The sequence below is a fragment of the Tachysurus vachellii genome, chromosome 19 (assembly GCF_030014155.1).
Source record: "Tachysurus vachellii isolate PV-2020 chromosome 19, HZAU_Pvac_v1, whole genome shotgun sequence".
Classification (NCBI taxonomy): domain Eukaryota; kingdom Metazoa; phylum Chordata; class Actinopteri; order Siluriformes; family Bagridae; genus Tachysurus; species Tachysurus vachellii.
Window position 1 is genome coordinate 7,536,799 of NC_083478.1, and position 27,583 is coordinate 7,564,381.

Sequence of the window (27,583 nt, forward strand, 5' to 3'; positions counted from 1 at the left end):
AATAATAATAATTAATTGATTATAATAATAATCCATGTTTTTGCTTCTTTTTAATATCTTAATTAGTGCAGATTGGTAATAAAAGGCGTGTGTAGAGACAGTTTATTTCATTATAGTCTTATCAATATTAGAATGATTTATTTTAAGCAATGGAGCCATTATCCCTTAATGTTGGTATGTAAAAACTGCTTCACATCATCACGTCAGTTTTTATTTATTGTTGGCTGATTTGCAAACGTTGCAGTAAATATTAAGTATAATGTACTGTATATACTATGTATAATTATACAGGCGAGGCAGAGTTTATTGTTTATATCACTGCTCTTCTATATAGCTGTTTCATATAGCTGTATAAGATATAACGTGTTTTATAGCAAAACACTTTTCTTTTTGCTGAAAGATATGAAATGCATCAATAATCGTGTTACACTATGTTATATTCACTAACACTAACGCTGCTGCTAGGAATTTCTCAAGTGCACGTTATTAGACGTTGAAATTCGACTTTGATAGTTGATTTACAACAAGAGTAAGTAGCTCTTACTCTTACGAGCTTATTATTAATCCTATTATCTGCAACATTTTCGCTCGCGCTTGCATACAGAACGCGCGTTCTCGTGCAAGCACATAGGCGCGCGCGTCTCACGAGCAGCGCAGCAAAGCGAACACACGCACACACGCACACGCACGCACGAACGCGCGCGCGCGAGCTTCAGTTTACAAGAGCAGAGCCGCTCCAGTAGTAGTGTCGAGGCAGAGAGGTGAACCGCTCGGGAGTCGGTTCTTAACATCGGTCTCTGCAAACTCATACAAACAACACACTCGGGTCGGATTTAACAGCATAAAAAGTCATCTGCATGATCGGGGGACAAAAAAAACGCGCAGTATGGTCCGGGAAACCAGACACTTATGGGTGGGGAATTTACCTGAAAATGTACGTGAGGAGAAAATTATCGAGCACTTCAAACGGTGAGCTGATTTATTTATTTATTGTGCAATACGATCAGAAATCATAACGCGGTGCAGCTTGTGTTGTGTTGTGATGCGATGTGAAGGAAAAAGATCCCCATCGGGATTCAGAGGCTGCGTTTATGTGGTGCGACTCCTAAATACCTGCCGTTTACTACTGTGTTTTAGTCCAACTGAGAAACTTAAACGCGTTACAAACTCACCAGCTTGATCCTAAGTAACGCAAACGTCTGTTAGCTTGCTAATTAGCACACTGAGAAAGCAAAAACGTCAGCAGCAGCAGCAGCACGTCGCCGTGTCTACACGCACAGCTATTACAGAAATCAATAACACTGGCTACAAAACTCGCTCTTTTACCTCAGACACGGTTTTGTATATCTGGGAATTTGTGACAGAGCAAAAATATCTACAGCGTTTTGTTTTGTTTTTTTGTTAGCTTTCTGACGTTTGAGTCTCAGTTCACGTGTCAAATCAAATCGGGTAAAAATGAGCAATGCGTGCAGCAATAGTATAATGCATGTTTAGCATGCTATGCTAATTCAGCTTCAACTCTGGCAGCATGGAGATAGACAGACAGATAGACTGGATTAAGTATCTGACTAACTAGTAATTACAGAGCTAGTAATATTATATATATTATTCTATATATTATATATAGAATATTGGGGTGAAGAGTGTTAGTGCTAAAGTAGGACTATAAGTGAACTTTATTATGCATTGATTATAACGCAGTCATCATCAGTTCACAGAACACTGCCTGTGCATTCATGTACTTCTATGTTTATTTGTCTATTTTTCTATCATTCATTTACCTGACTACAGGACCCAGTTGTCAAAGGTGCAGCCAAGTTGATCATGTCTCAATGCAAAGGATTGCAGACTTGGTCCTGTAGTGCATCCTGTCCGGTACATTTTAGTCGCTCCTTTGCTTTAGAATACGTGTCAGAGCAGGGCAGAGGTACAAACCAGTGTCTTAATGGCTGTAACCAGATCATTTCACAGATCAGATCTGTGATGTGCAGCTGTGAGGAGGCTTTATGTTCTTTGACAGGTGGTAGATTTACAAGAATCTTTGATATACCTCACACTTCAAGGGTTATGTTATATACAGAGAGCGTATTTCTCGTTATTGTGATCATGCCACAGCTATTGAGAGTGTGCATATGCAGACTAATTTGCCATAAATTTGGAAAATAAAGATACTTAAGTCTATTTTGGATTGGATTCTTTATCACTTGCGGCATGTTGGACAAATAAATGAATATAAAAGATGAACAGACTGCAGCTTTAAGAGCGTCATTGTGTTTTGGTGTATTTTGACTACACTATGCAATAACAGGCTGAAGTTACACTGATGCTTTTTTTTTAACATGGTCATGCAAGGTGTCGCATAACCTTATTTCATAACACAACCTGTTTTTCATTAGAAAATACTTGTGCCATACAGTCATTACATCTCTCCAGAGGTTTTGGAAGGGAAAGGAGGGAATTCTGCCGCTTATTTAATCTAATCTAATCTAATAACACAGTCTTGCTCTGAATAGCATCCCAGTTATATCTATATTTGCTTTGTGTTCAAGGTCTTTTTGTGGAAATTATATAGATCAATATACAGTTCAGAATTAAACAGAAAAGTTTGTTTTTGAAATATATTGTGAAAATTATATACACTATATGGCCAACAGTATGTGGATTGTGGACGTCTGACCATTCACCCCCATATTTGCTTTTTGAACGTCCTATTCCAGAATTAGTTGAGTGTCCCCTAGTTTTAGACTATCCAGTAGATTTTGGTGCTTGTCTGTGGAAACTTCTACCATTTAGCATTAAAGAAGTCAGTTCTTGTTGATGCTCGGTGAGGAGACCTAGAGCACAGTCAGAGTTTTGGTTCACCCCAGACGTTTTCACTGGGGTTAAAGCGCTCTGAGCAGGCCACTCAAGTTCTTCCACATCACCTTTTTCTTCATGGACCTCACTTTGTTTAAAGGGCCATTGTCATGCTGAAACAGGTTTGGGCCTTTCAGTTCCAGTGAAGGGACATCTATAGCAAACAAAGACATTCTATACAAATGTGTCCTTCAAACTTTGTTCACATCAATTTGGGGCCTACATTTGGGTGTCATGGTCTGATATATACACAGGGATTCCAGCATGTACTGTTTAGCCATAGTATTTGCCATGTTTGTCCCCTTGTTACTGCAAGAGACACCTGCATACTATGCTTTTTGCTTTTTCAGCTAAAGCAGAGGTAAAAAAAAATTGCAAAAAGGATTCACTCAGCAGGAAAGGCAGTTCAGTGAAGGGGCAAAGATATGGCATGTATAAGATGCACAATTGCTTCTGCTAGCAGTTTTTACTCTTTGCTTTTATCTTTGTGAAGTTTGACCTGAGAATTCACACACCATGATCTTATAAACCTGTAGCATCTGCGTAATCAGGACGCTGATCTTTTTGGTCAGTGAAAATAAGGGCTTCTTATCAAGTAGGGGTCCCTCCAGTCTTTTGCCTCGCTGTTTTCTTACCGTAGCTGTTACTTTTTTTTCTTTCTATTTGTGTGATCCTTGCCAAAATGTACATGATCCAAGGGCAGAAACACATGTTGCCTGTTGCTGGGTGCATACGGTTTAAATCGTACGATTGGGCTTCTCCAGTTTCTTTTTTTTACTTAAAAAAGGTTTTTCCACACAGAATAATGTGTCTCTCTTCATTAAAGGCATTTGGCATATGCTCTTATTGAGAACGACATATTCTCTCTACTCCCATGATTTTCACTTTTTTAACTAGGACGAATTATACATACCAGCCTTCACACAGAAGTAACCCCTGTGTTGGAAACACAGATCACTTCTCTTTTCCCTTACTTGGTATTCTCTTTTTTATTTTAGCTGTTCCTACCAGGGCTGTGTTTTTTAACATCGATTCCAGGTCGCACCTTTAACAGAGATGTCATTTGACTCTTACAGAATTTACATATTGCAATCGATCCTCTCTCTGGTTGTGTTATTTTTTTTATTACAGCCGAGTTGTAATGACAGACTTAGTGGAGATTTAAGTCTAGTGTTTAAAAAGCAACAAATAAAGTGGAATGAAGTGTTAATTATCAATTAGTGTCAATATCAACTGTAAATAAAAATGTTAAATTTTAGATTTTCAGATTTCCAGAGGTCATCCAGGATATTCTCAAATGTTTTCCTCAACACTTATTTAAAGTTTTAACTTTAACTCATTATTTAAAGTTTGAGACTAATTGATTGAGATTGAAATCATTTTATGTAATTCAAGCTATAAAGCATATATTGATAGTCCATTAAATTTTGTGCTAAATGGTTTAGTTACAAGATTTGGTATTTTTTATAAATGAGAATAAACCAAGACTGGACAAGTGAGTTAGCAATCACTGATTTGTAAAATGGAATAAAATAGAATGTATCACATACCCAATGTACATACATACACTTTGTCAGATTTATTGAAATCGATGTAACATTAATGACCACTGCAATTTTTTTTTAGCAAGCAATAATGGAAATAATTCTTAAATACCATACAGGTTTGATTGCTATTAGTTATAGTATTAAAATTAACTACCTTGTACCATCAGTACTCATTTTGGACCATCTAAGATGGCAATAAACCAATATTTTGGCCAGTATCTAATCTTTTGAATTCTTAAGAATGTTATTTGTTTATTTACTTTTTTTTTTGAATGGACACTTTCTGGAGTCAAATTAATACCAATTAGTTCTGAATACACAAGTAGAGAAAATGTATTATTTTGAAAAAAAAAAATATGGCTCATTAAATGAGTAATAACTACAAAGAAAAATAAGAGGGTCAACAGTGCAGTGCAATGTTATGTATTCACTGTAATGTATAGCAAATGTAAAAGCTAAAAAAATGTTTCTCGTGCTTTAATAGATATGGACGAGTGGAGAGCGTCAAGGTCCTTCCAAAGCGTGGATCTGAGGGTGGAGTGGCTGCTTTTGTGGACTTTGTGGACATTAAAAGTGCACAGAAGGCTCACAATACTATCAACAAGATGGGGGACAGAGACCTGCGGACTGATTACAATGAGCCAGGGACTATTCCAAGTGCTGCACGCGGTCTGGAAGATAGCCTGTCTATAGCAACACGCGGGCGCGATGTATCGGGGTTCACAAGGGGGGCAGGGGCCACAGTTTATGGGCCTCCTGCGTCACTTCACAGCAGAGAGGGACGATATGAACGCAGACTAGACGGGTAAGTGGACATAGTTTCTCTGAAGCCTAGGGAACCACATGTTTGTAGCTTGTATATCTATTCTAAGCATTTTAAGGGCAGGGCAAGAGAATTGATTATTCTCAGTATAGTAATTAGAAAGTTTAAGTATAAGATTATCATTCAGTTATGCTACATAGTTATGCAGTGTTTAGAATATGGCATAGACAGTATTCTCTCTGAATCATGTGGCTCTGCATTGGATATTACAGAGGACAGATTCAAGGGCATATGTTGTATATCATGATATCCTAGGACTTCTGCAAGCAAAGGGAAAGTCCACTGTATTGCCCATACCTTGGATTTCCCTGACCTGGAGTACAGTACTGTCCTTCATGGATTAATATCTTACTATCTTTGTATTTTATTATGACACAACTTAGAATATTGTGGTACTCATTTGGTGACCTATTATTGGTAATTGGATTAAAGAAACAAGAAAATGGGTGATTCTTAAATGATTGGACTCACTGGATGATGTTCAACGGATTTACATTGGATTAATGCAGACAAGCACAAGGATATTTTATCTCTACAGAGGTACCATGTTTTTCTTTTTCCTTTGGAATCGTGTGTTATTAGAATTCTGGCATTAATTACATGGGAGACTTCTGCCATTGGTCATCATGGCAGAAACTGACAGAAACAGTGAGCAAACATCTTTTTTTATTATTTTATTTTTAGACCATTTTCATTTTATTTCTGCTTTGTTCATTTTTGTTGATAATCTCCAAAGAGTGAAAGGCTGTATACTGGATATAAAGGAGTCTACGGTCCAACCAACTGAAGATGGAACATAATGCATATTTGGATCATGAAACTTAACTGAAGATGGAGGGATGGTTTTGCACTGGGTAAAGTTAATCATATCACCATGGATTTCAGATTTGGATTACTACGTCTCCAATGCTGGATCTGGAACTACGAATGACTTTGGATACAGAAAAAAACAAACTGCACCAGAAGTCAACCAAAACAAGGATTGTTTGAGTTCCCTACGGAACTAATACTTTGGCAGTGGATATATTGCTAGCCATCCAAAAGAAAATATTACCTTGGGATTAGTAAACATTTTTGAAAAAAGTACTCGGATTATCCTTTTTTATAATTATATTTTTCCAGATGTTTAAAAGGATGTACTTACTGGAGTCAAACGAAAAAAAAAACAAACCAATGACCTCTATTAATATTATTGTTATTATTATTATTTTTTGAGTCAATGAAGAAAAACTTAAAACTGTGGCCTAATGGAGTGATAGAATATATGACATATTTATAAAGTGCTCAGAGACACAAAGAGATCGAGAAATTCAAGTCATTTTTTTACAGAGTGGATTTATTATTCTTTCTTAAGACCTCATACATTTTTGCCTTTATGAACACTGACCCACTCAGTATATGGAATATTTCTGGATTAACCCAGCCCCAAGATAAGGATTATCTTCTTTTTTTTTTCTACCATTTTAAAAACATTCTACATTTTTACTTTTTTTTTTTTTTTTTGCTCACAAAGTTCTGTCTCCCTAAATTGTATTTGGAATTGTAGGTCGAGTTACCACTGTCTGAAAAGGTTGGTATGTTCTGCCCTGTGTATTTTAGCTGTTCTCTAACTCCTAGTTTAATCCTGTGTCTTTCATTCCTTTTCCCCACTAACAGGCTGTTTTATTTATTTTTTTAGCTATTGTCATCTCATTTTGCTTGTCCTGTCTCTGTGACGCTCCCTGGCTCTTTGCCCTTTGCTCCCCCATATACATTAAAATAAATGGAATAAAAATAGCTAGTTAAATGGCTAGTCTAAAATGTATATGGATGTGAACGGAGAAAATAACTTAAAGGCTGCGGAGGGGTGATTGGCACAACGCCTTACTTAAGTTTCGTTCCTATTAATTAATAATTCAATTAATCAATCAAATAATTAGTTAATTAATTAATTAGAGTGGACTTTATGATGTAAAGGTTGCTCACAGTCAGGTTTACAGTCAAGTCCAGTACAATTACTAAAAACAATATTAAAGGGATAATCTAATAAAATTAGAGTCTTTAAAGGGTTTGAAAAGAAAAAAAAACTTTAATAGCCAGGTACAGCGAGCAACAATATTCCTAAAAGCATATCTATACATGATATTCAGCAGGTTGACTTTCCGTTGTCGCTCTTTAGCAGGCTGCCGCTGTTTACATAGTTACTCTAGTTATTTGTCTTATAATTCGTCTTTGACTTAAATATATTTTTTTTAGCAATTTCAAAGCACAGCAGGAACAGTTAACATTACATCTAAATTTCATTGCAGTTATTAACACAGTATTTAAAAATATATATTCTAAAAATGCATTTCCCTCTTATTTTAACATGTTCCCCTAAACCCTAAAACTATAGGCATGACCAGCAAAAGTTTATATTTAATGGGCATAATTGTTTTTTGACTAACTGTATTTTATTGCTATAAATAAGGTTATTAAAAAGCCTTAGACTTTGCTTGCTAAATTACTAATGTGCTACGCCAGCTTAATCTCTTCAGTGCAACATTGAAATAATGCTTGCGTATATCTGACAGCATGTTTTATGGCTCGAACTGTCACACAAGTTTTAACAAGATTTCATGAGCATGAACTTTTTTCAATTGACTCTGAATAGTGCATTATATTAACTCGGTTTATATGACTTATTATTAACTTTTTTTTGTTTGTTTTTAAGTCAGAAAGACTTAATCAGAAATATGATTAGTGAATTAGTGAAACTTTGTTTTTCCTCCAAAAGTTAAATAATGTATAAATGTCACGATATGTCCACAGATACACATTTCTAATGCAAATTTGAATTAAAAATCATTTACATGTTGTATTCTTAGAAAACAATGTAGTATTAATAATATATGTGATGCAAATGCTGCATTGATATCTGCACTGATATAGAGAGTTTAAAAATGAATTAAGAGTAAAAAGTAAATCTATGTTAGACTAAAATATTACCATAAAATATTTGGCCTGAATATATGAGCTTAGTCATTACAGAATCTGCTGTGTTGTGTTTTCTTTTCCCGTTCTGAGAAATGTTCTTGTGAAAACAGCTTCACAAAATGACATGCTCATAAAGGAATAGTGAAACTAGTATCACAGCCTATATTTGGATTAAATGAAATAACATGTAAAATGCATGTAACCTGAGACGCAAATGGCATAAATTAGTAGATCACATCATAATAACCTTCCTGTAATTCTCTCCATCCATCCTTCATCCTTCTCCATGTCTCCGTAGGGCTTCGGAAAGCCGGGAACGCAGTTATGATCACAGTGCCTATGGACACCATGAGCGTGGCTGTGGCAGCAGTAGTTTTGATCGCCAACGTCACTACGAAACGGAATATTTTCGGGACCCTCGAGACCGAACTCTTAGTGGAGGTGGTATTGGGAGTGCTAGTTCCTCTAGTGCAAGTACAGGAGTAGCCTCTTCGGTGGTCACCGGAGGGTCTGTAGGCGCAGGTTCAAGCAGCAGTGCTGTTGGTGGAAGCGGTGGTAATGCTACTGGAACAGGAAGCGGGGGATCCACATCAGGTGGCGTTAGTTTTTATGGATCTCGATGCCGGAGCCCTGGTCGCTTTGAGACTACAGAAACGCGCTATGAGGCCCGTGCACGTGAATCATATACGCTGGCCAGCGTGGTGCACCGTGATCTCTATCGGGATGAAAGAGGCAGACGAGGAGATAGGACTTACCCCCACAGCCGCAGCCGGTCTCCACACACTTCACAATCACACAATGTTTCACCACAGAGGTTTTCCAGCCCGGCAGCAAGACCCCCTCCTTCCCCAAGTGGATCTGGATCTCGTAGCCGGTCTTCTAGCTCTGAATCAGCAAGCAGCACCAGCAGCAGTGGCAGTGGCAGGTCAGTGAAAAACCTAATCTTTTTTTTTTAGTTTTTCTCAGACGACAGTTAGTATCTGATAAAACATTTAGCTGTAAACTTCGTGTTGAAAGCTGCTTATTTGATTTTTAATACTTGCTGTCTGTGTCATTTATTAGGTGTATCCACTCTTGTTTTTTTTTTTTTGGTTTTTTTTTGGAATTAGCAGTCAGAAAGCATATATTATCTCATATATAGTTCTATAGTTCTTCCTTTGCTGCTAGTAACATGAGGTAATAATGTTGCAGGTGAATAATAAATAATAAACCTTTCCTGTTTGACAAGTGTGGTCATGGTGGTTGTAGGAAACATCTAGAACATGTAACATGTTTGGTGCATTTTGTATAGCGTATATCTATTTAAGGAACTGAGATAATTTAGTAAGATTAAAATAACATTTGTAAATCTTAAGTACATTTTTTTTAACTATTGTACATCAAGTGATAGATTTTTTTTTTTAGATAATCAATCTTTTAATGAGTTATTGTAGTAATAAAAGCATCAAAGTTTCTCTTAAGGAAACCACACACCAGCCTTCTGTGGTTCAGTTAAAAGCCAATGTTTCTTAGCAAGCACAATTGTTTTTGCAAATGTAAGTTAGAGCTTGTAGAGAGACAGCAACTCAGTTTGACTTGCACTAAAAATGTAAAAATCATCATTATCTGCTACCAAAGTTAGTCAATGATTGTGTTCCTTCATTGCATTCCTGGCTTTTTTGCAAGGCAAATTTGATCTCATTAAGACTGGGCACTCGCATAGTTCTTGCAGCCTTGCTCAAGCTAACTCACCAGGTTCTTTCTGTTTGTATGCACTCACTCACTCTCACTCATTTTCTACCGCTTATCCCAACTAATCTCAGGCGTCATCGGGCATCAAGGCAGGATACACCCTGGACGGAGTTCTGTTTGTATGCATAAATATAAAAACAGATAATTGAATCTGAAATGTAACATTAATCACATTTAAAACAAATTAAAAGTTAAGCATTTTGAAGAATTTCGTGCATCTATTTCCCACGAACCATGTTTAAGAGAAGAACATCTTTACTACATAATTTAAGATAAGCTAGCTAGTTATGTAGCTAAGGTAATATATATGTTATTAGCATGTTTTTTTTTTTTTTTTTTTTTTTTTTTTACCAGTTTATTTGCACTTCATAAGTGCATTAAGGCCTATATTAAATGTTACAATGAAAAATTAAAATTAGCTATAAGTATTTCATGACTATCCGGTCAAGTCAAATTGCTAATGCAAATTGCTAATTTTTATGAATATACTTTATCATCAGTGTTGTTTATTAATAAATATCTTCATCTTTCACTTGCTATCCATTGACAAAAAGTTGAATCAAAAAATCCACCCAAAAAAGCCCAAACTGGGCAGGTGTGCTTTAGCCACTCGTGTTTATAAGGAGTGGTAACGTGTTACTTCTCTATCTTTTTGTTTTTAAAGTTGTGTGGTTTTGTGACTTTTCATCTCCGAATGTTCTGATGTTTTTAAAAGTACTTTTGCACTTCTCAGAAACTGGCCTATATTTTTCTATTAGAAGGTTATTAGCTGTTTTTTTTTTTTAGCTATGTACATTAGGCTTTACTTCAGTGTTAAATTACAAGATTTGAAATGTTTTACTTTTTTATTTTTTTTTTGCTAAAATTATCTTTTGCAGTAATCACATATCTCATTTATTATGCAGTAAAAATATTGGCTTACTGAGCAAAGACATAGATTCACCAATACCAAAATGGCACATTGCAGTTCTATGTGTCTAAAGTTTATTGATAATTCTCAGTCTCGTTTTAACACTGGAAATAAAAGTTAAGATTATTTTTTGCTGACAATAGCCACACACCACTTTGTCCATTCAATTTGAATGTGGATGGATTCCAATGTTAAAAATTTGTTTATGTCCAAAGAATTGTGTAATTATTGCTCATTTATTTTTTTTGTTTGTTTGTTTGTTTTTTTACACACTAGACATATATCTAAATAACTCATATTAATCAGTTAACTAACATGAATAAAAATCAATCGATAATCTAATTTAAACATTTGGCTAATTACACTATGCCGATATTAACACTAATCTGCAGTTTGCAAAAAATTCAGTTTATCTATTGTGATAATTTCATTGTGAATGATCAGTGTTGTGGCATTTTAACAATAGGATTCCATTTATTTCTAGATTAAAATAAATCTTGCATGAATACTTTAATATCATCTTGTTTTTAGATACTTAGATGAATATACTGAGAAATAATGCTAGTATTCGCATACAAGTGCTTTAAGTCCCCATAATCATGATGTTTATGTTCATTATTATGGTATGACTGGATTGAGCGATTCTGGACAACATAGTTAATTAACGTACATGCCATGATCGAAACTTCAATTACGGACCATACTTCACCAAAAGGTTCTAAAATACTATTCTCATCTTTATATCATTTAAAATAAATAGACCAGAAGTGGCTTCTGACTGCTTTCATATATGCATCTGCTGTTGCTTAGGAAGAAATTCTGTCGTGTCAAGAAACTGTACGATGCATGATTGAGACTGGCGTATTTTTTTTGATGCCCACTTGTGCCATGTGGGTGTGAAATCACCCCCACCCCCGTGAGATCCAGCCAGAACTGGAAATTTCCTGCTACCGCTGGATCACTGCCCACTCCCACAGCCCAGCCTCCGTCAGCATCGCTTCCGGATGAAAGAGAGAGAGAGAGGGAGTGAGAGAGGGATAGAGCAAGAGACTGAGAGAGAGAGGGAGAGAGCGAGAGAGGGAGGGAGAGGGAGATTGTTCGTGGGCAATGCAGAGAGATGTAACAGAGATGACAAAAGGAAGCTGTGTGGATAGCACAATATCCAGGAAAGGCAGTTTTCTCTAAATTATTAATGCTGAAGTGCTACATTTAGTTCAGTATGTTTGGGGAGCCGTTAATGTTATCAGTAAAAGAATGTGTGAATTGCCTTTAAATATAATGCACCAAAATGATATATATCTGGTCTAATTATTTTACAATATTTTTTTTTTTACAAGCAATATGGTATTTAAGATTGTTACTAACTATAATACATTTTAATAACTTTTACTCAGACAATGGCTAGTTTGAAAAAATATGTCTGAACACACGTTTCTGTTATAGAACACGATCTCACAAGTGATCTCACAATATAGTCGTCAAATTGCGACTGTGATCTCGTGCTAATGTGCTATAGCTAATACAACACAATAGCCCGGTCACTTGAAATTGCCCATTCACTTATATACTGTAAAATAGAATAAACTCTAAAATACACTTGTCCCTCTGTGTTAGGTGACAGACCCTGCTTTAAGGCAGCGTTAAAACCAAACTCCATTACATTTATTCCTACAAAAATCATAACTGCTCTGATAACGACTTAACAAAACTTCTTGCTAAAGTGGGCCTTAAATTCAGAGAATAACACACAGCCACTTAGTGCTGTACTCTCTTTTGCTCTGTCCTTCATAGCATTGCGTTCCTGCTAACAGGACTTGTATTTGCCACGTGCATGCTGCCAAATCCTTAAAGCTTGCTTCAATCCAGCGACAGCATTTGGTCTTACTTTTCTGTGGATCTTATCACCAAAGTCTTCTGCATGTTTTTGTTCTTGCCACATCATCACCACAAAGAAGCTGACCTTTACTTCCCAATTCTCCCTTGACGCTTTGCTGTGGTTTTACATCAACATAGAAATGAATTAAATACTCAGCAGTATTTCTATAGCCCTTTAGTGAGCTTCATATATTGCAAAAGCAGTATGAAATTCACATAACATATAAGTTTATGGACATAAGATTGTAAGATTACATAATCTGAAAGGCTTCATGCTACTACACACCAATTCAAACAAAAGCTTACGTGTCTTGTTCAGCAACACTGTTAAAAGTATCGCAGAGTCAAATATTAGAATTACTAAATAAATTTGATTTACACTGCAAGGTAATGCACAGAGGTATTGTTGGTGCTTTACAAATTTTTTGGGTTACTGATAACTGGCAGATTTACCAAACTTGATGAGACCCACATCGACAACTGTAAATACGAATTAAGAAATGGTGCATTTGCAAGCCAGAAGCAAGTAAGTTGCCACTGGTGTCTATTTTATTTGACAAATAGATGGAATTGGAATGGAATATCACTGTAATTGTTCACAATGTTGCCTGTACACACACACACACATATTATATATATATATATAAACATGTTCTCCTTTTGTACTGTGGTTTATATTTTTCCTAGAAACTGAAAGTTTTTTTTTTTTTAGCTTTCACATTTTGTATTTCAAACACCACTAACACGACAGTTTGCAAACATTCTTCTACTTTTCTACTCGTTACCTTTTAATAAGGTTAAAAAAAAAATCGGTCACAAATTATTTTTTTTATCAGTGTTTTAAGTAAAATAACCAATTTAGCAGTAAAATTGAAAACCAGATTAACCCAAGATGCCTTGTTAAACAATGAAAGTAATATTTCACATATTTCACTATGATTTCAGAAATATCAGGTTGCCTCCATAGTATGCGATTTTCTTTTGTATTATATGCATCAGGACTGAGATCCCATAGGTTGTGTTTTTTCTGTCACGTGGACAGTCAGAAATGATCATGGTGCAACAAGAAAAAACCTAGCCAATGCAACTGCAGTTAGATTATAGCATGTTCAATCCTTTTCACTTTTTGTCACACACTTTCAGCAGTCATGAATTTGCACACTTTAGCTCAGTGTGAAACTAACACATTCAATCTGACAACTTGTGCCTGAGGAAGCAAACATGCAAGTCAAAGTGAAAGCTACAGTGAACCAACTGTAAAGTGTGTAAGCGGTTTCATTGGTGTAATATACCCAGAAACAGTCATTTTATATTATTATCTATGACAAGTTAAAATTAACCACCAATATTCCACAAGTAGCGCGTACTAGTAGTTTGAGGTATTTAGTTAATGCATGCTGGGTATTGTAATGAACATTGATGAGGGTTAATGTAACCTCCTTCAGTTGTTTGTTAACAGTATAATACATTTCCACCATATAGTTCCAGGGTCCTTGGGTTAATCCTGAAGTTAGTGTTTGAGTGGAGTTTTGCATGTTCTGATAGGCTTTCTAACATTTCTCAAAAACATCCCAGCAGGTGGACTGTCTTTCCTTCCAGGGTGTATTTGTCCTGAACAGGATAAAGCGATTGTTGTTGATTAAATGAAGAATAAAGAGTAACTCAATGTAAATGAGAAAGATGGCAAAAATAGCTTTTCATATTGTGTTAACTTTTATTAAGGATTCACAGGTGTTTCTTTAGGTTTCCCCAAGGTCTGTTGTATTGACAGATTTATTACTAAGTTTGATGAAAAAAGTGAAATTAGTAAATGTCACGTGTAAGTATTTACAGTATTTTTTACTTTATAAATAGTGAATCCAGTAGCAGTTCCAGTGACGAGTCTCCAGCACGATCTGTTCAGTCAGCCGCTGTACCAGCTCCTTCCTCTCAACCTCTGCCTCCAGTGGATAAAGATGAGCCTCGCAAGAGTTTTGGTATCAAAGTACAGAACCTCCCTGTTCGTTCAACAGGTACACTTCTGGGATTATTCTTTGATCATGGTACTGATTGTGACCATATTTGTGACAATCTGACACTTGTTTTTTGTTTTTTTTGGCAAATATCAGATACAAGTCTGAAAGATGGACTTTTCCATGAATTTAAGAAGCATGGAAAAGTTACGTCAGTTCAGATTCATGGTGCCTCTGAAGAAAGATATGGACTTGTCTTTTTCCGTCAGCAAGAGGACCAAGAAAAAGCTCTTAGTGCATCAAAAGGGAAGCTCTTTTTTGGGATGCAAATTGATGTTACTGCTTGGACTGGTCCTGGTGAGGTTTTTTTTTTTTTTATGGTAGCCTTTACCTTTTATAATGGAGTAACTTGAAAAGGATGCAGACAGAAATTCTTTTGTCTTACGCTAATTTACCTGTTTTTGGAGCTGTTTTACTCACTGTAAATATAATATTTGTATGAATAACTTGCAATGTCTTGAAAATCTGTTTCATACCCAAGTCTATATAAAGTTAATTTTATAAACTTATTGATAATATATAAGCATGCACACCTGATATATTTTACACACATTAACATATTGTTCTTTCGATCATTAAACAGAATGAATGCATCATTATCTTATGTAAAAGATTGCTACTTTTGTGCTAATTGTATATCCATGTTTTTGGCATGTAGAAACTGAAAGCGAGAATGAGTTCCGGCCACTGGACGAACGGATAGACGAATTTCACCCGAAAGCTACGCGAACACTGTTCATCGGAAATTTAGAGAAGACCACAAGTTACCACGACCTGCTTAATATCTTTCAGCGCTTTGGGGACATTGTTGTAAGTTGAATTTAAGTAATAGGAAAAATTGTTTTGATGAATGTGCTTGTTGTTGTATTTTTAGTCTCATTTTAGTTTAACGGCTATCGATTTCTTGAATTTATTGAAACTGAAGAGTATATGATATATGTTTATCCATCCTCTACAGGATATCGATATAAAGAAGGTAAACGGTGCCCCACAGTATGCCTTTCTGCAATATTGCGACATTGCTAGTGTCTGCAAAGCAATAAAGAAAATGGATGGCGAGTACCTTGGGAGTAATAGGTTAAAGGTGAGGAGTAACATGTATGCAATATTATGAACTTTTTTCAAATGAATCTACATGAGCTTTGTTGTTGTGCTGGTCAAGTTCAAGCATGGGTGTGTATTTTAGTTTGTGTTACTGTTTGTGTTCCAAATTATCATTGGTCTTTGTAGAAATGTGCAGATGATTTTTGACCACAGCCTTCATTTCTTATTGTTATTTTATTTCTTTGATTTACAGTTAGGATTTGGAAAAAGTATGCCTACCACATGTGTGTGGTTGGATGGCCTGGCTTCCAACATTACAGAACAGTACCTTACAAGACATTTTTGCCGTTATGGACATGTTGTAAAGGTACTCATTCTTCCAAAGAATAATTTCAACCTATGTTTTTTTATAAGTCATTCTCATTTCTCATATTTCTTTTCTGGCTCCACTAGGTAGTATTTGACAGACTGAAGGGAATGGCCCTAGTCCTTTATAACAATATTGAATGTGCACAAGCTGCAGTAAAGGAAACCAAAGGTTGGAAGATTGGGGGTAACAAAATAAAGGTCCGGAAACAAATTTGGCTTTTACATACATACACACACATACACACACACACACACACACACACACACACACACACACACACATATATATACACACAATTTACTTTTATTTAATTTGATTGTGTTTCTTACTTGTGTTCTTAGTGTTCTTTTTTTCAATATTTATTGACAATTATCTATGACAATATAGTAACTGTCAATATGTGTATATTTTTAGGTTGACTTTGCCAACCATGAGAGTCAGATGGCTTTTTATCGTTCGATGCAGGCATCGGGACAAGACATCAGAGATTTTTATGATATCCTTTCTGATCGTAGGTTAGTGATCTTGTTTGGTTTATTCAAACCATTACAAAGTTTTTATTTGACTTTTATTTTAGGTCATTATTATTATTAGAAAAACATTTAACAGCACACTTTTCCTCCTTTTTGCAGAGATGAACGGAGACCGCTCTATCATGAATTCTCAACTGAACGGGCGTGCTATGAAAATGTAAGAACACCTCCAACCTACACAGAAGAGTTGCGTCGCAAATATTCTGCCAGAAGTCGAGAATTTTACACAGAATGGGATCCCTACACGACTGAGTACTATGACCCAAGATATTATGATGAACCTTGTGAATTCAGAGACTACCGAGACCCTTATGAGCAAGACATAAGAAAATACAGCTACATGCAACGAGAACGCAATAGGGACCGAGAGCGCTTTGAAACAGACAGAGAACGTGATCATAGCAGAAGGACAGCTGAACACAATCAAAGCCCAACTCATCCACGTCGTCCTTCTAGCCCAACTGCTTCCCCTGTTCTATCTGAACGCCTAGTTAATGACTCTGAACATCATATTTATAGTCGCTCATCTGAGAGAAGTGGCAGCTGCAGTTCAATTTCTCCACCACGCTTTGAAAAGCCGGATAGAATTCGTTTGGAGCGGTACAGTAAAAGTGATAAACTTGAGAAGGAAAGGCCACTTTTTGATGCAGACCGTGGTAGTGGAGGAGAAAAAGAAAGGCGTGCTGGACGTAAGGAGAAAGTAGAAAAGGATAGAACTGAGAAGCACAGATTAAGGAAGTTAAAACTTTCATCTCCTAGTATTCCATCATCTGAGACAGACCTTGAACCTGACAGGGAGATTAGCCCTGATACAGCCCAAAGTAATTCTGGCAAAACACTGGCCAAAGAAAAAGAATCTGGAAAAGGGAGGCTAGATCTTCCCCCTTGTGTTGTTCATTTAACACGTGTCAAAGAAAAGGAAGGAAAGTTTATTGATCATGCTATTGTTGAGAAACAAAGAGTAAAGGATGCCAGTGATCATGTCAATTCTCCAAATCCACCACTATTGGCTGATCACAAAACTATGCTGCATCGTATAGAAATTCAAAGTAGGGAGGTTTTTAAACCTGGAAAAATCCCAAAAGATAAAAGTTTGTCTAGCCAATTGGAGACTGTAGACAAAGAAGCAAAAAACAAATGCAGAAAATACCTTAAAGCAGAGCCTGTATTTGAAAAAAGCAATTCTGATGCCGATCGCTTAGCGGCCCGAAAAAGGCGTTTCGAGGAAGAAATATCGAGATCTAACCATCTGAGAAGAATAACCCATGATGAAGATGAAGGAAGATTTGGAGAGAAGTGGCTGGGCAGTATACGCTTCTCAAAGGGGCTGGATGAGGACAAGAAATTTGCTCAACTTGAGACGCCCAAACTAGAGAACAGAATTGATAAGAAAGAGAGTCTGGTTTATATAAGTTCCACAAGTGAGGAGCAGGATGCAGAAATGAGCAAAAATCTTGGTAACAATTTAGACCTGCAACTTAAGGAACTGGTAGAGGAAGAAACAGAGTCTGTGAACAATCTTGACCAAAGGATGCATGGTTTTGGAGCAAAGGATCAGCAGTTTCTCAGTCTTAAGGTGTCTGATGACAGAAACCTACAAACAGAACAGCACTTAATTGACCTTAAAAGGCATTCTGCGTTACAGCAAATAGATGCACTGAATAGTGAAGAAAGGTTGCCCTTTGACCTGGATCACTCAAAAAGCTGTAGAAAACAAATGGAGCAAAGTCGTCGTCTCTACCAGCAGCTACAAGTCTGTGACAACACAGGTAAAACTACACAAAGCACTGATGTACAAGACTTTGATCATCAAGTGTCAAGTAAACCCTCTCGGGATCTTTCTGATGTTTCACCGCCTCTAAAACGTAAGAGGTCAGAGGCATTTGATTACCATTTTGCCACTAATAAAGAGTGCAATAATCAGGGTTCCAGGCAACTAAAAGATGATTCTGAAAGGAATGTTACTTCTGCCTTAGTGGGTGAGGATTTGCCTGCTGACTTATTACATGTGAATGCTGATAAAGCAAAAAACATACCTAAACCAGAAAATAACTCCCATTGGGATGGATTTAAATGCAATAATCACAACACTGTCACAGACATAGAGATATTCAAGGCTAAGAAATCACTGATTGGTAAAGAGGGTCTGTGTTGGGAAAGTAAAACAAAACAGGACACACTGAAAGAAATGAGCTTTCCAAGCACCATTGTGAAACGTGACAGCATCAGGAAGCGCCCTGTTCATGAATTGGAGCCTGGAGAGGTTCGCTCAGACTCTGATGGTGATGATGATTGTGATGATGATGATGATGATGATTATGATGACTACACACATTTGTCACCAAAGATGGACTCTTTTATCAAAAGAGAATGCGAGGAAAACATTTTGGACCTTAAGCTCTCAGGATCCTTAGAGAAAAAAAGGTTCTATGAATTTGCATTGGATAAGACAATAACACCAGACACAAAAGCCTTGCTTGAGCGGGCTAAGTCTCTATCTTCATCAAGGGAAGATAATTGGTCCTTTCTTGGCTATGACTCACAGTTCACAAACTTCCGAAATTGCACAAACAAAGAGAAAGTTGAGCCCACACCTAGACCCATTCCATCCTGGTATATGAAAAAAAAGAAAATCCGGTCTGACTCTGAAGGAAAGCTTTTTGATAAAAAAGAAGATCCAAAGCGAGAAGAACAAGAGAGTGGGAAACTATTTGCCTCTCGTTTTATGCACAGCTCTATCTTTGAGCAGGACTCAAGACGTCTTCGACATCTTGAATGCAAAGACAGTTATCCTGAGATTGGAATCAGTAGAGAGAAGGCTACGATCGCTGTAGAAAAAGCAGAGACTGTCAAATCAGACTTTGTGCAGGAACCAATAGTGTTGTTTCATAACCGATTTTTGGAGCTACAGCTAAAAAAAGACAAAGATCAAGAGTCTTCTGAACATTCTTCTGAAACAAACACAGAAGCCGAGTCAGTAGAGAAAATTACTGTGTCAGATCAAGAACAAGTTCAGTCCCCTAAAAAACTTGATGTTGTGATTGGTTCAAAATCAGTAAGCCCTTCATTATCTGAATCTGTCCTTGGTCCCACAGAGACATTATTGCACCAGAATAAGCCAGCTTGCCCTGGTTCTGAGTCAGCTTTGTTGCCAATTAAAGATGAAACATTTGACGAAACTCAAATAGTCTCTGATCAACTCACTAGCACCATGAATGACATTAAAGCAACTCTTGCAGTAATCACACCACCACTGATAAACATGGACATCACTGAAGTGGAGCCCGAAGAAGAAATTTATGAGAACAAAGTGAGCACCTTAGCTAAGGAGCAGAATGCTGATGTAAAACCTCCAACACCAGGTGCATGCACCGGTAATTTAGAAGCCGAGTCCGATCCTGCTGAGTGTCTGGCTCCTATTCCAGCTAAGGTAACAGAGGTACAATTGCCTCATAAGGTAGAACAGGCTGAAGAGAAAACAGAATATAGTGATTGTAATTCTCAACAGAATGTGGAGTCATCTCTGGAGATGCAATTAGTGGTCTCTGAACCTGAGGTTGAACCAACACAGCCTGCACGGAAACAAACTAAGAATAATAAAAAAACCAAAGCAAACCCTTCAGCATTATTACCTATGCTGCCAGCTCAACCAACTAGCATTGAGAAACCAGCAATACGAAAGAGTGAACGGATTGACAGAGAAAAGCTGAAAAGAACTTCATCACCAAAAATCATATCTGACTCAAAAAACTCTTCAAAATCACCTGTTTATACAACGGATTTAGAGCAAATCAATGACCTATCTATGCCCAATGGCAGAACACGGCAGCGTCGGAATGTTCGTTCTGTCTATGCCACACCACTTGAGGATGAGGTGCAACAACAGCAAGGCAAAGATTGTGCTGAATCTTCACGTTCCATGCGCAAACGTGCTGATAAAGAATCTGTACAGCAGGATGTATTGACTCCACCAGCCAACACAAGGAGAGGCCGTCCACCAAAAACACGCAAAAGAATGGATGGTGTGACTCTATCGAAGGGAGAGCAGACAAATACATCTGAAGTTGATGATACTAATATCAAAGAGTCTGGAAAAAGCGGTGAAATTACTAAAGTTGCAGAGGGGTGGCGTTCACCTCGCTCTCAAAAGGTTCAAGCAATAGTTAGAGTTGGGCAGAGCAGAAAACCAGCTAAAACAGACAAGCCAGCAGAAGATGATGCCTCTGAAAGCTTAACGTCTCAAGTTAAAGCGAAAAGTGAGACAACCTCCCTGGAAAAAATGGTTAAAAAGACAGAACCAGATCTGATGGACAAACCACAGATTTCTGAAAAAAGTGTGAAGGTCAAACTCCCAAGAGAGACACGCAATACCAAAACAGTTCCTATTGATAATTCAGTTAATCTTAAAAACCTTGTTATTGATCTTAGTGAAGATGCAGTTAAAGATGCACTGTATTCTGGTGATGAGAGTAGTCAACACAGTCAAGATCCTTCACAGAAAACTAAAACTGATGTATCTATTAAAGAGGATTCTAGAACTGTGAAAGACTTCAAAGATGTAGATGATCTTAGCTCAGATGAGAGGGAAGATGCTGTCTCCGATGTGGAGACTTCTGCTGGGCCAGAGGCAGTGTTTCTTGCCCGTCAGATGGAATTAGAGAGAGCCGTGGAAAATATTTCTAATCTAGCAGTTGAGCAACCACCATCCTACAAGGAACCATCTTGTCAACCTCCTGTTGTATCAACACCTGTTGCACCAGAGCCCGATCAACCTGAGGTAGAAAAGCCTGCCAATCCTGCAAGTGAAACTGAGCTTGCTGCAGCAATTGATTCAATTACTGCTGAGAATATTTCTGCTGATGCAGATGGATTTCATACTCCTCCAACATACACATCACTCCTTCCACCATCAGAGACACTCGTTTTGCCCACTTCAAATGAAGTCATAGAACCAGAGACAGACTTGGTAATAAAGAATGTAAAGGATTTTGAGTCAAGCAGTACTCCTTATACAAAGTTATCTCAACCAACAGTTGTTACTAAACGTCCACCATCAGAGGTACCAAAGAAGGGAGGAAGACCTCGACTTAAAACAACGAAGAAGTACAAAGGTCGAAAGGTTTCTGCCAACAAAAAATCAGACTTGGTATCACATGTAGTTCTGGAAGCCGAACTGACAGCAGTTAAACTACCTGAGTCAATTCCTGAAGACATGCAAACTACCAATCCTAAAACAGCCACCTCAGCTGCAGCAGCTACTGTAGTCACTGTGGCTGCTGCATGTAAACATGATGTTGCATCAGTGGTAACATTAAACACTCCAAAGGAGGCGGAACAACCTGCTATAGACCAGCCTGAGCCTCAAGAATCAGCCTTCCATTCTGGAACGAATAATCCTTCATATTTAAGGTCACCAAACAGATTGTCAGAAACAGTAGCACTTGCTCTTACCCCACCATCAACCTGCCTAAATGTAACACCATCTCATTCAGCTAAGGTACCTCATACAATCCCAGACTGGGTGAACAGGACAGAAGAAAAAGTGAAACCTCCTATACACAAAGTTGCTGTAGTTGCATCAGCATCACCTGTGGTATTAGGGGGTCACTCGGCAAATACTGCAAATCCCCCGGACACAAAAGCCTCGGATATTGATCCTAGTTCTAGCACTTTAAGGAAGATTCTAATGGAGCCAAAATATGTGTCTGCTTTAAACAGTAGTTCTGTGCCAAGCACACTGCTCACGACATCAATAAATGACCCTAGAGTCTCAGAGAATGAGAGTTCCCCGTTTATAAAATCCACAGTGCTTGAGGATAGGCCCAATCCTGTAACACCAGTTACACCTCAAATGGTGTTTCCACAACAACCTCCCCCACAACACAGTGAATCTCTGAATATATTTAAGGAAAAAATGGGCAACACAGTTATCTCTTCTACTGCTACCTCTGTCATTAGTCGAATTCCTATGCCCTTTGATTTTGACAACACCCCTCATATATCTTTGAGCAACCGCAGCTCTGGACCATCTCAGCCCAAGCACAAGTATCGTTTTGGTATGAGTGACAGCACTAGGTACCATGGACTCTCAAATTTAGATGATGGACGGTCTTCTGATAATACGCCTAGTAACACAGGTCCTGGTTTGAGAGTAAACACCTCAGAGGGCGTGATGGTACTGAGTTATTCAGGGCAAAAGACGGAAGGGCCCCAGCGTATTGTTGCTAAAATTAGCCAAATCCCCCCAGCCAGTGCAGTGGACATTGAATTTCAGCAGTCTGTTTCAAAATCTCATATTAAACAAGAACAACTTCAAACTCAGCCACCTACTCCTAAAACATCCCAGACACCCACAGCTCAAGGACACACAGGTGCTATTTTAAGCAACCAGGGGTTCAGTACTCAGCACGTCATTTCGTCCATAAAAAAGGAAGGTCCCGTTTCTGACAAACCTGAATCATCTCCTAATATTGGTTCACAAGGTGCTCCCTTGAAAACATTCCAACCCTTGAGTCCCAGACATCATGTCTTGAGGTACAATCAACCTATGTTACAGCAACACCATATTAAAAAAGCATCTGCAGAATCTGTTTCAGTGAAAGCTGATGTTAAACAGTCCTTCAATCACAGCCCAGTGTTAAGTCCACACCCCTCTCCTTTGCCAGGAAATCACATTTCAAGTCCAACTACTCCTAATGATCGATTGGTCTGTCATCCAAAACATGAGTTACACTGTCCAAGGACATTGGCCTCTCCATTCTCTAAAGTTTGTCCACCTAGTGCCTCAGTAGGCCTGGGGGCAAGTGGGCCTAACTATGGGACAAACGTGCATCATTCTGAGCAGTCTGTCATTATGCATCCTCACAATGCCCCACAATCTGTCACAATTGGTCAGTTGTCCCAAGGAAATGTCAGAATGAATACTCCTCCTCTAGCTGGAATTAACTATGGAATACGTACAGATTCTCTTTCCTCCCCAACATCTGGTCCTCCACAAAGATCCACTACTCCCCAACCAGCAATAATGACAGATAGACTTTTGAAACAACATGCAAGTGCTGGTGATCTGGGTGGGGCACATGAAAATGATGCACGACACTTCCATCACGGAACACGCAGGACATCTTTGGCCCAGTTACACTCAGATGTTGTGGTAATGCAGCCAGAATACAAAGCAATACATCATACGGGGTTGCATCTGGATCACTACAACAGAGACCTACGAGTACTTATGCCCAAACAGTTAACAGAGCATCAAGGTGTTCTTGAAGCTCACAAGGCTCAAACGCCAGAGCCTCCGTCATTGTCATCACCGCCACATTTATCTTCAGCATCTTCAAAATCACCCTCTGTTAAGAATCCTCCACTGATACTGAGAGACTCACCAAATGCACTGGAGGTGAAAATGCCGCAGTCTACTCATTCTCCTCATTCAGAATGTAGAGTAATTGGTCATACTCCTGGCTCAGTCATTTCTGCTCAAGGAGTACAGCGGATACATCCTGGCAGTCCTGGCTCCATGCCTGAATTTTATAGAGAAATGCATGGCTTTCATTCCCAATTACCTGGTTCCTCAGTAATTGGGATTAACATTGCTAATTATGGCATTGCACCATCTCAGGTGAGTAATCATAGAGTAATTAAATGATAGAAAAAGTGTTTTAGTTGTTCTGTTGTGTTCACAAATTGCAGGATTTCTTTCATAAACTTAAGATTTCAGTAAGAAAAATAAACCAATGCATTTTAAAAACAATTGCACCTATACTTCTGCTTATCAGAGTTCTCTGGAGGGTGAACACAGATCTAAAGCTGCCCATATTGCATCTGGAGGTCCACTTAGGGAAACAACACTGAGCATGCCGCATGTTCGGCTTCCAGGCTCAATGGATATGTCTCGCGCACATCGGATCCAGGGCGAGAACACATCTCCGTCTTACACCTCTCCAAATTCCATTACATCCAAATCGGAGTTATCTCACTCTTTACAGAAAGGACCTCAGAGTCTTTCATCAGGGCTCGTTTCATTACTTCCTTCAGCACCACCCAATATAAGACCTGATATAAAACCTGACAATGCTGGGCAGCCAGTGGTTGATATGGTTCAACTGTTGAAGGTGTGTTTATTATATTAGCAATAATTAAAATGATCAAAGAGTATTCAGTGGATGTTGAATATATGCCTTAAGAACAAATTCTGATATTTAAATTAAACTGTCGCTTTCTGTCTTTTTCTGTTTGAGCAGAAGTATCCTATTGTATGGCAAGGTCATCTGGCACTCAAGAATGATAGTGCTGCAGTTCAGTTACACTTTGTTTCTGGTAATAATGTCCTGGCTCACCGTTCACTGCCTCCTTCAGAAGGAGGTCCCCCTCTTCGCATTGCCCAGAGAATGCGTTTAGAAGCTTCCCAACTTGAGGGAGTTGCAAGGAGGATGACGGTAAGCACCTTTAGTTCTTTTAACAACTGCAGTTAAAATAGCACATGTATTTATTAGTTAAAATAGCGAAAGTATTTAAAATAGCACATGTATGCCTTTTGGTTTATGCAGTCACTGTAAATATTTATTCTGAGGAAACAGTTTAATAGAGGAATAGAGGTTATCAAAATCCAGGTTGCATGCCTGTTTATATTTGCGGTTTCCCTCTTCCAGCACCCAAATAAAGCAATATATAAGGCCTTGATAGTTAGGATATAAGTTAAATGGGGTAGTCTGACAATATAATTTACTGTTTCCATTCCTAGCTTGAGGATGATTACTGCCTCCTGTTGGCATTACCATGTGGATTGGACCAAGATGATGTCCTCATTCAAACTCATGCTCTCAAAACCTGCTTTATCACGTACCTGCAGGCAAAACAAGCTGCTGGGATTATCAATGTTCCCAACCCAGGTTCCAATCAGGTAAACAATCAGCTGAAGAGCTGCCTGCATACATCTAAAGTCGGGCTGTTCGGAAATATTTTTCTTCATATTGCTAGCTAGGAGTTGTTGTAGCACTAATTTTTACAATAAAGAACATTACAATTTTCACCAGCAAATATTTATAAAAATCCAATACTAATTCTTGTACTAAATCCAGTACTAATACTTCTTGACTAATAAAAAGGTTTTTTTTTCTTTTCTCCTGTAGCCAGCCTATGTTGTCCAAATATTTCCTCCTTGTGAGTTTTCTGAGAGCCACTTGTCTCACCTCGCTCCAGATCTCCTCAAGAGCATTTCCAGTATCTCACCGCATCTCATGATTGTTATTGCATCTGTGTAAGACCTTCCAGAAGGAACCCATTCCTTAAATAACGATTAAGCCAACACCAGCTAAACAGCATTCTGGACAATGCGCATTGGATTTTCTACTCTGTGGACTTTACTCATGCTTTCATTCTTTTTTGTTCATTCACCAAATCCTGTATTCATTATGTGATTTCACAATCCATTTAACTCAAGGTCAAGTGTGCACAGTCATAAATGGAGCTTTTATAGATCAATTTTCTGATCATTTTATTGTTTAAACTGCTTTTTTGAAAATTTTGAAAGTGTATCTATGATTTTTTACAACACCTAGACAAACTCTTTTAAAGACATTGGACATTGGACTGAGAAACAGTTTGGTTTTTATTTTACTGAAATAATGATTGTGATTTTTTTTTTATTTTTTTTTTTTAAACTTCTTAAGAAGTTGGAAGAGATCAATCATTGCACTATGTTAACGAAATAAAAAAAAAAACAGAAATCAAATATGTAAGACTTTGTACAGATTTGAATATTAATGTGGTGCATATTACTTTGACATGCTTCTTTCACCAGCCATGTGTATTTGAAAATGAAAACTATTAAGCTGGACTGAAAAAAAAAAAAAGGCATTTTGTGAAATTTATTTGAGAATTGTATGTACTGCATCTTTTGTCCAGACTCCAGTCGGTAATTCCATGACATTTTTAAAAACAACTCCCAGTCTACACTCTTTTTTCCTAAAGGGATAGAGTAAATATGGGTTGTTGAGTTTACATTTGATGCCTCAATAGGGGATTGTTTGTACATTATTCTCTTTCTATTCAAAACTTGAGGTAATTTGGAAAGTGGGACTGTGTACATATTATAAATATTTAAATACTTTCAAAGTTGCCATTGACTGTAAAACTAAATTTCATCAGTATCGAATTGCATTGTTTTTTTAATCAGTTCAGTGCCAAATTTTTTAAAGGGAAAAAAAAAACAAATTTTATTTTTTAATACTTTGTACTTGTCACTGGATCTTTTATGGTTCTGCTTTCACTTTTACTCATTTCATATATTTGTGGTCTCCTATCTGTTGTGTTCTGTTATATATATATTTTTTTTACTTTAAAATATGTGACTCCTTAAAGTGTATTCATATTTTTTTAATCAATTTGCATCACGTTTGACCTCAGATATGCCTCTGAATGTTGACCTGTGCCATGAAGATGGTCAAAAATTTATTTGCTAAGAAAAAGAAAACAAACAAACAAAAAAAAACTGTATAAAATACGTTCTCACATGCCTTTTCTTCTGCTGCCTGTCTCCCTGAGCCAAGATGTAAATACTCATTTATTCTATGTATGTTGTGATTTTATTTTTCTATTTTTTCAGGGTTGTTATCTTGTTTTGTAAAACAAAACAAAAGTATGACGAAACAGAACTAAGAGTAAAGCGATGCAGAAATTAAACCATGTGTCTCATGTTGCAGATTCATTATAACTGCAAATTGATGGCTCATGAAAAATGAAGGCACTTAAAGTTTTTCTATGTAAATTTAAAAAAAAAAATTAAAATGCCCAAACAGCTCTTAAAATTTCGCCTGTAATTTTTTTCTCCTTGTTGTTCATGTATGTTTTTGTTCCTCTGTGAGGACATTAAAAAAACATTGTTGGGAAACTTTTCCAGATCATTAAATGGTCATTCATTATCTAC

General features: G+C 37.4%; 1 protein-coding gene across 1 annotated transcript; it reads left to right on the forward strand.

The window, feature by feature from the left end:
* Positions 1-743: 743 nt before the first annotated feature.
* Positions 744-27,583, forward strand: spen (spen family transcriptional repressor). Its single transcript, XM_060893504.1, has 15 exons — positions 744-969; positions 4,888-5,208; positions 8,480-9,106; positions 14,552-14,709; positions 14,806-15,006; positions 15,368-15,519; positions 15,668-15,793; positions 16,007-16,120; positions 16,207-16,320; positions 16,538-16,638; positions 16,756-24,277; positions 24,435-24,770; positions 24,900-25,094; positions 25,400-25,558; positions 25,788-27,583. The coding sequence occupies exons 1-15, from the start codon at positions 887-889 to the stop codon at positions 25,917-25,919; spliced, it is 10,341 nt and encodes a 3,446-aa protein (XP_060749487.1). The 5' UTR covers positions 744-886; the 3' UTR covers positions 25,920-27,583.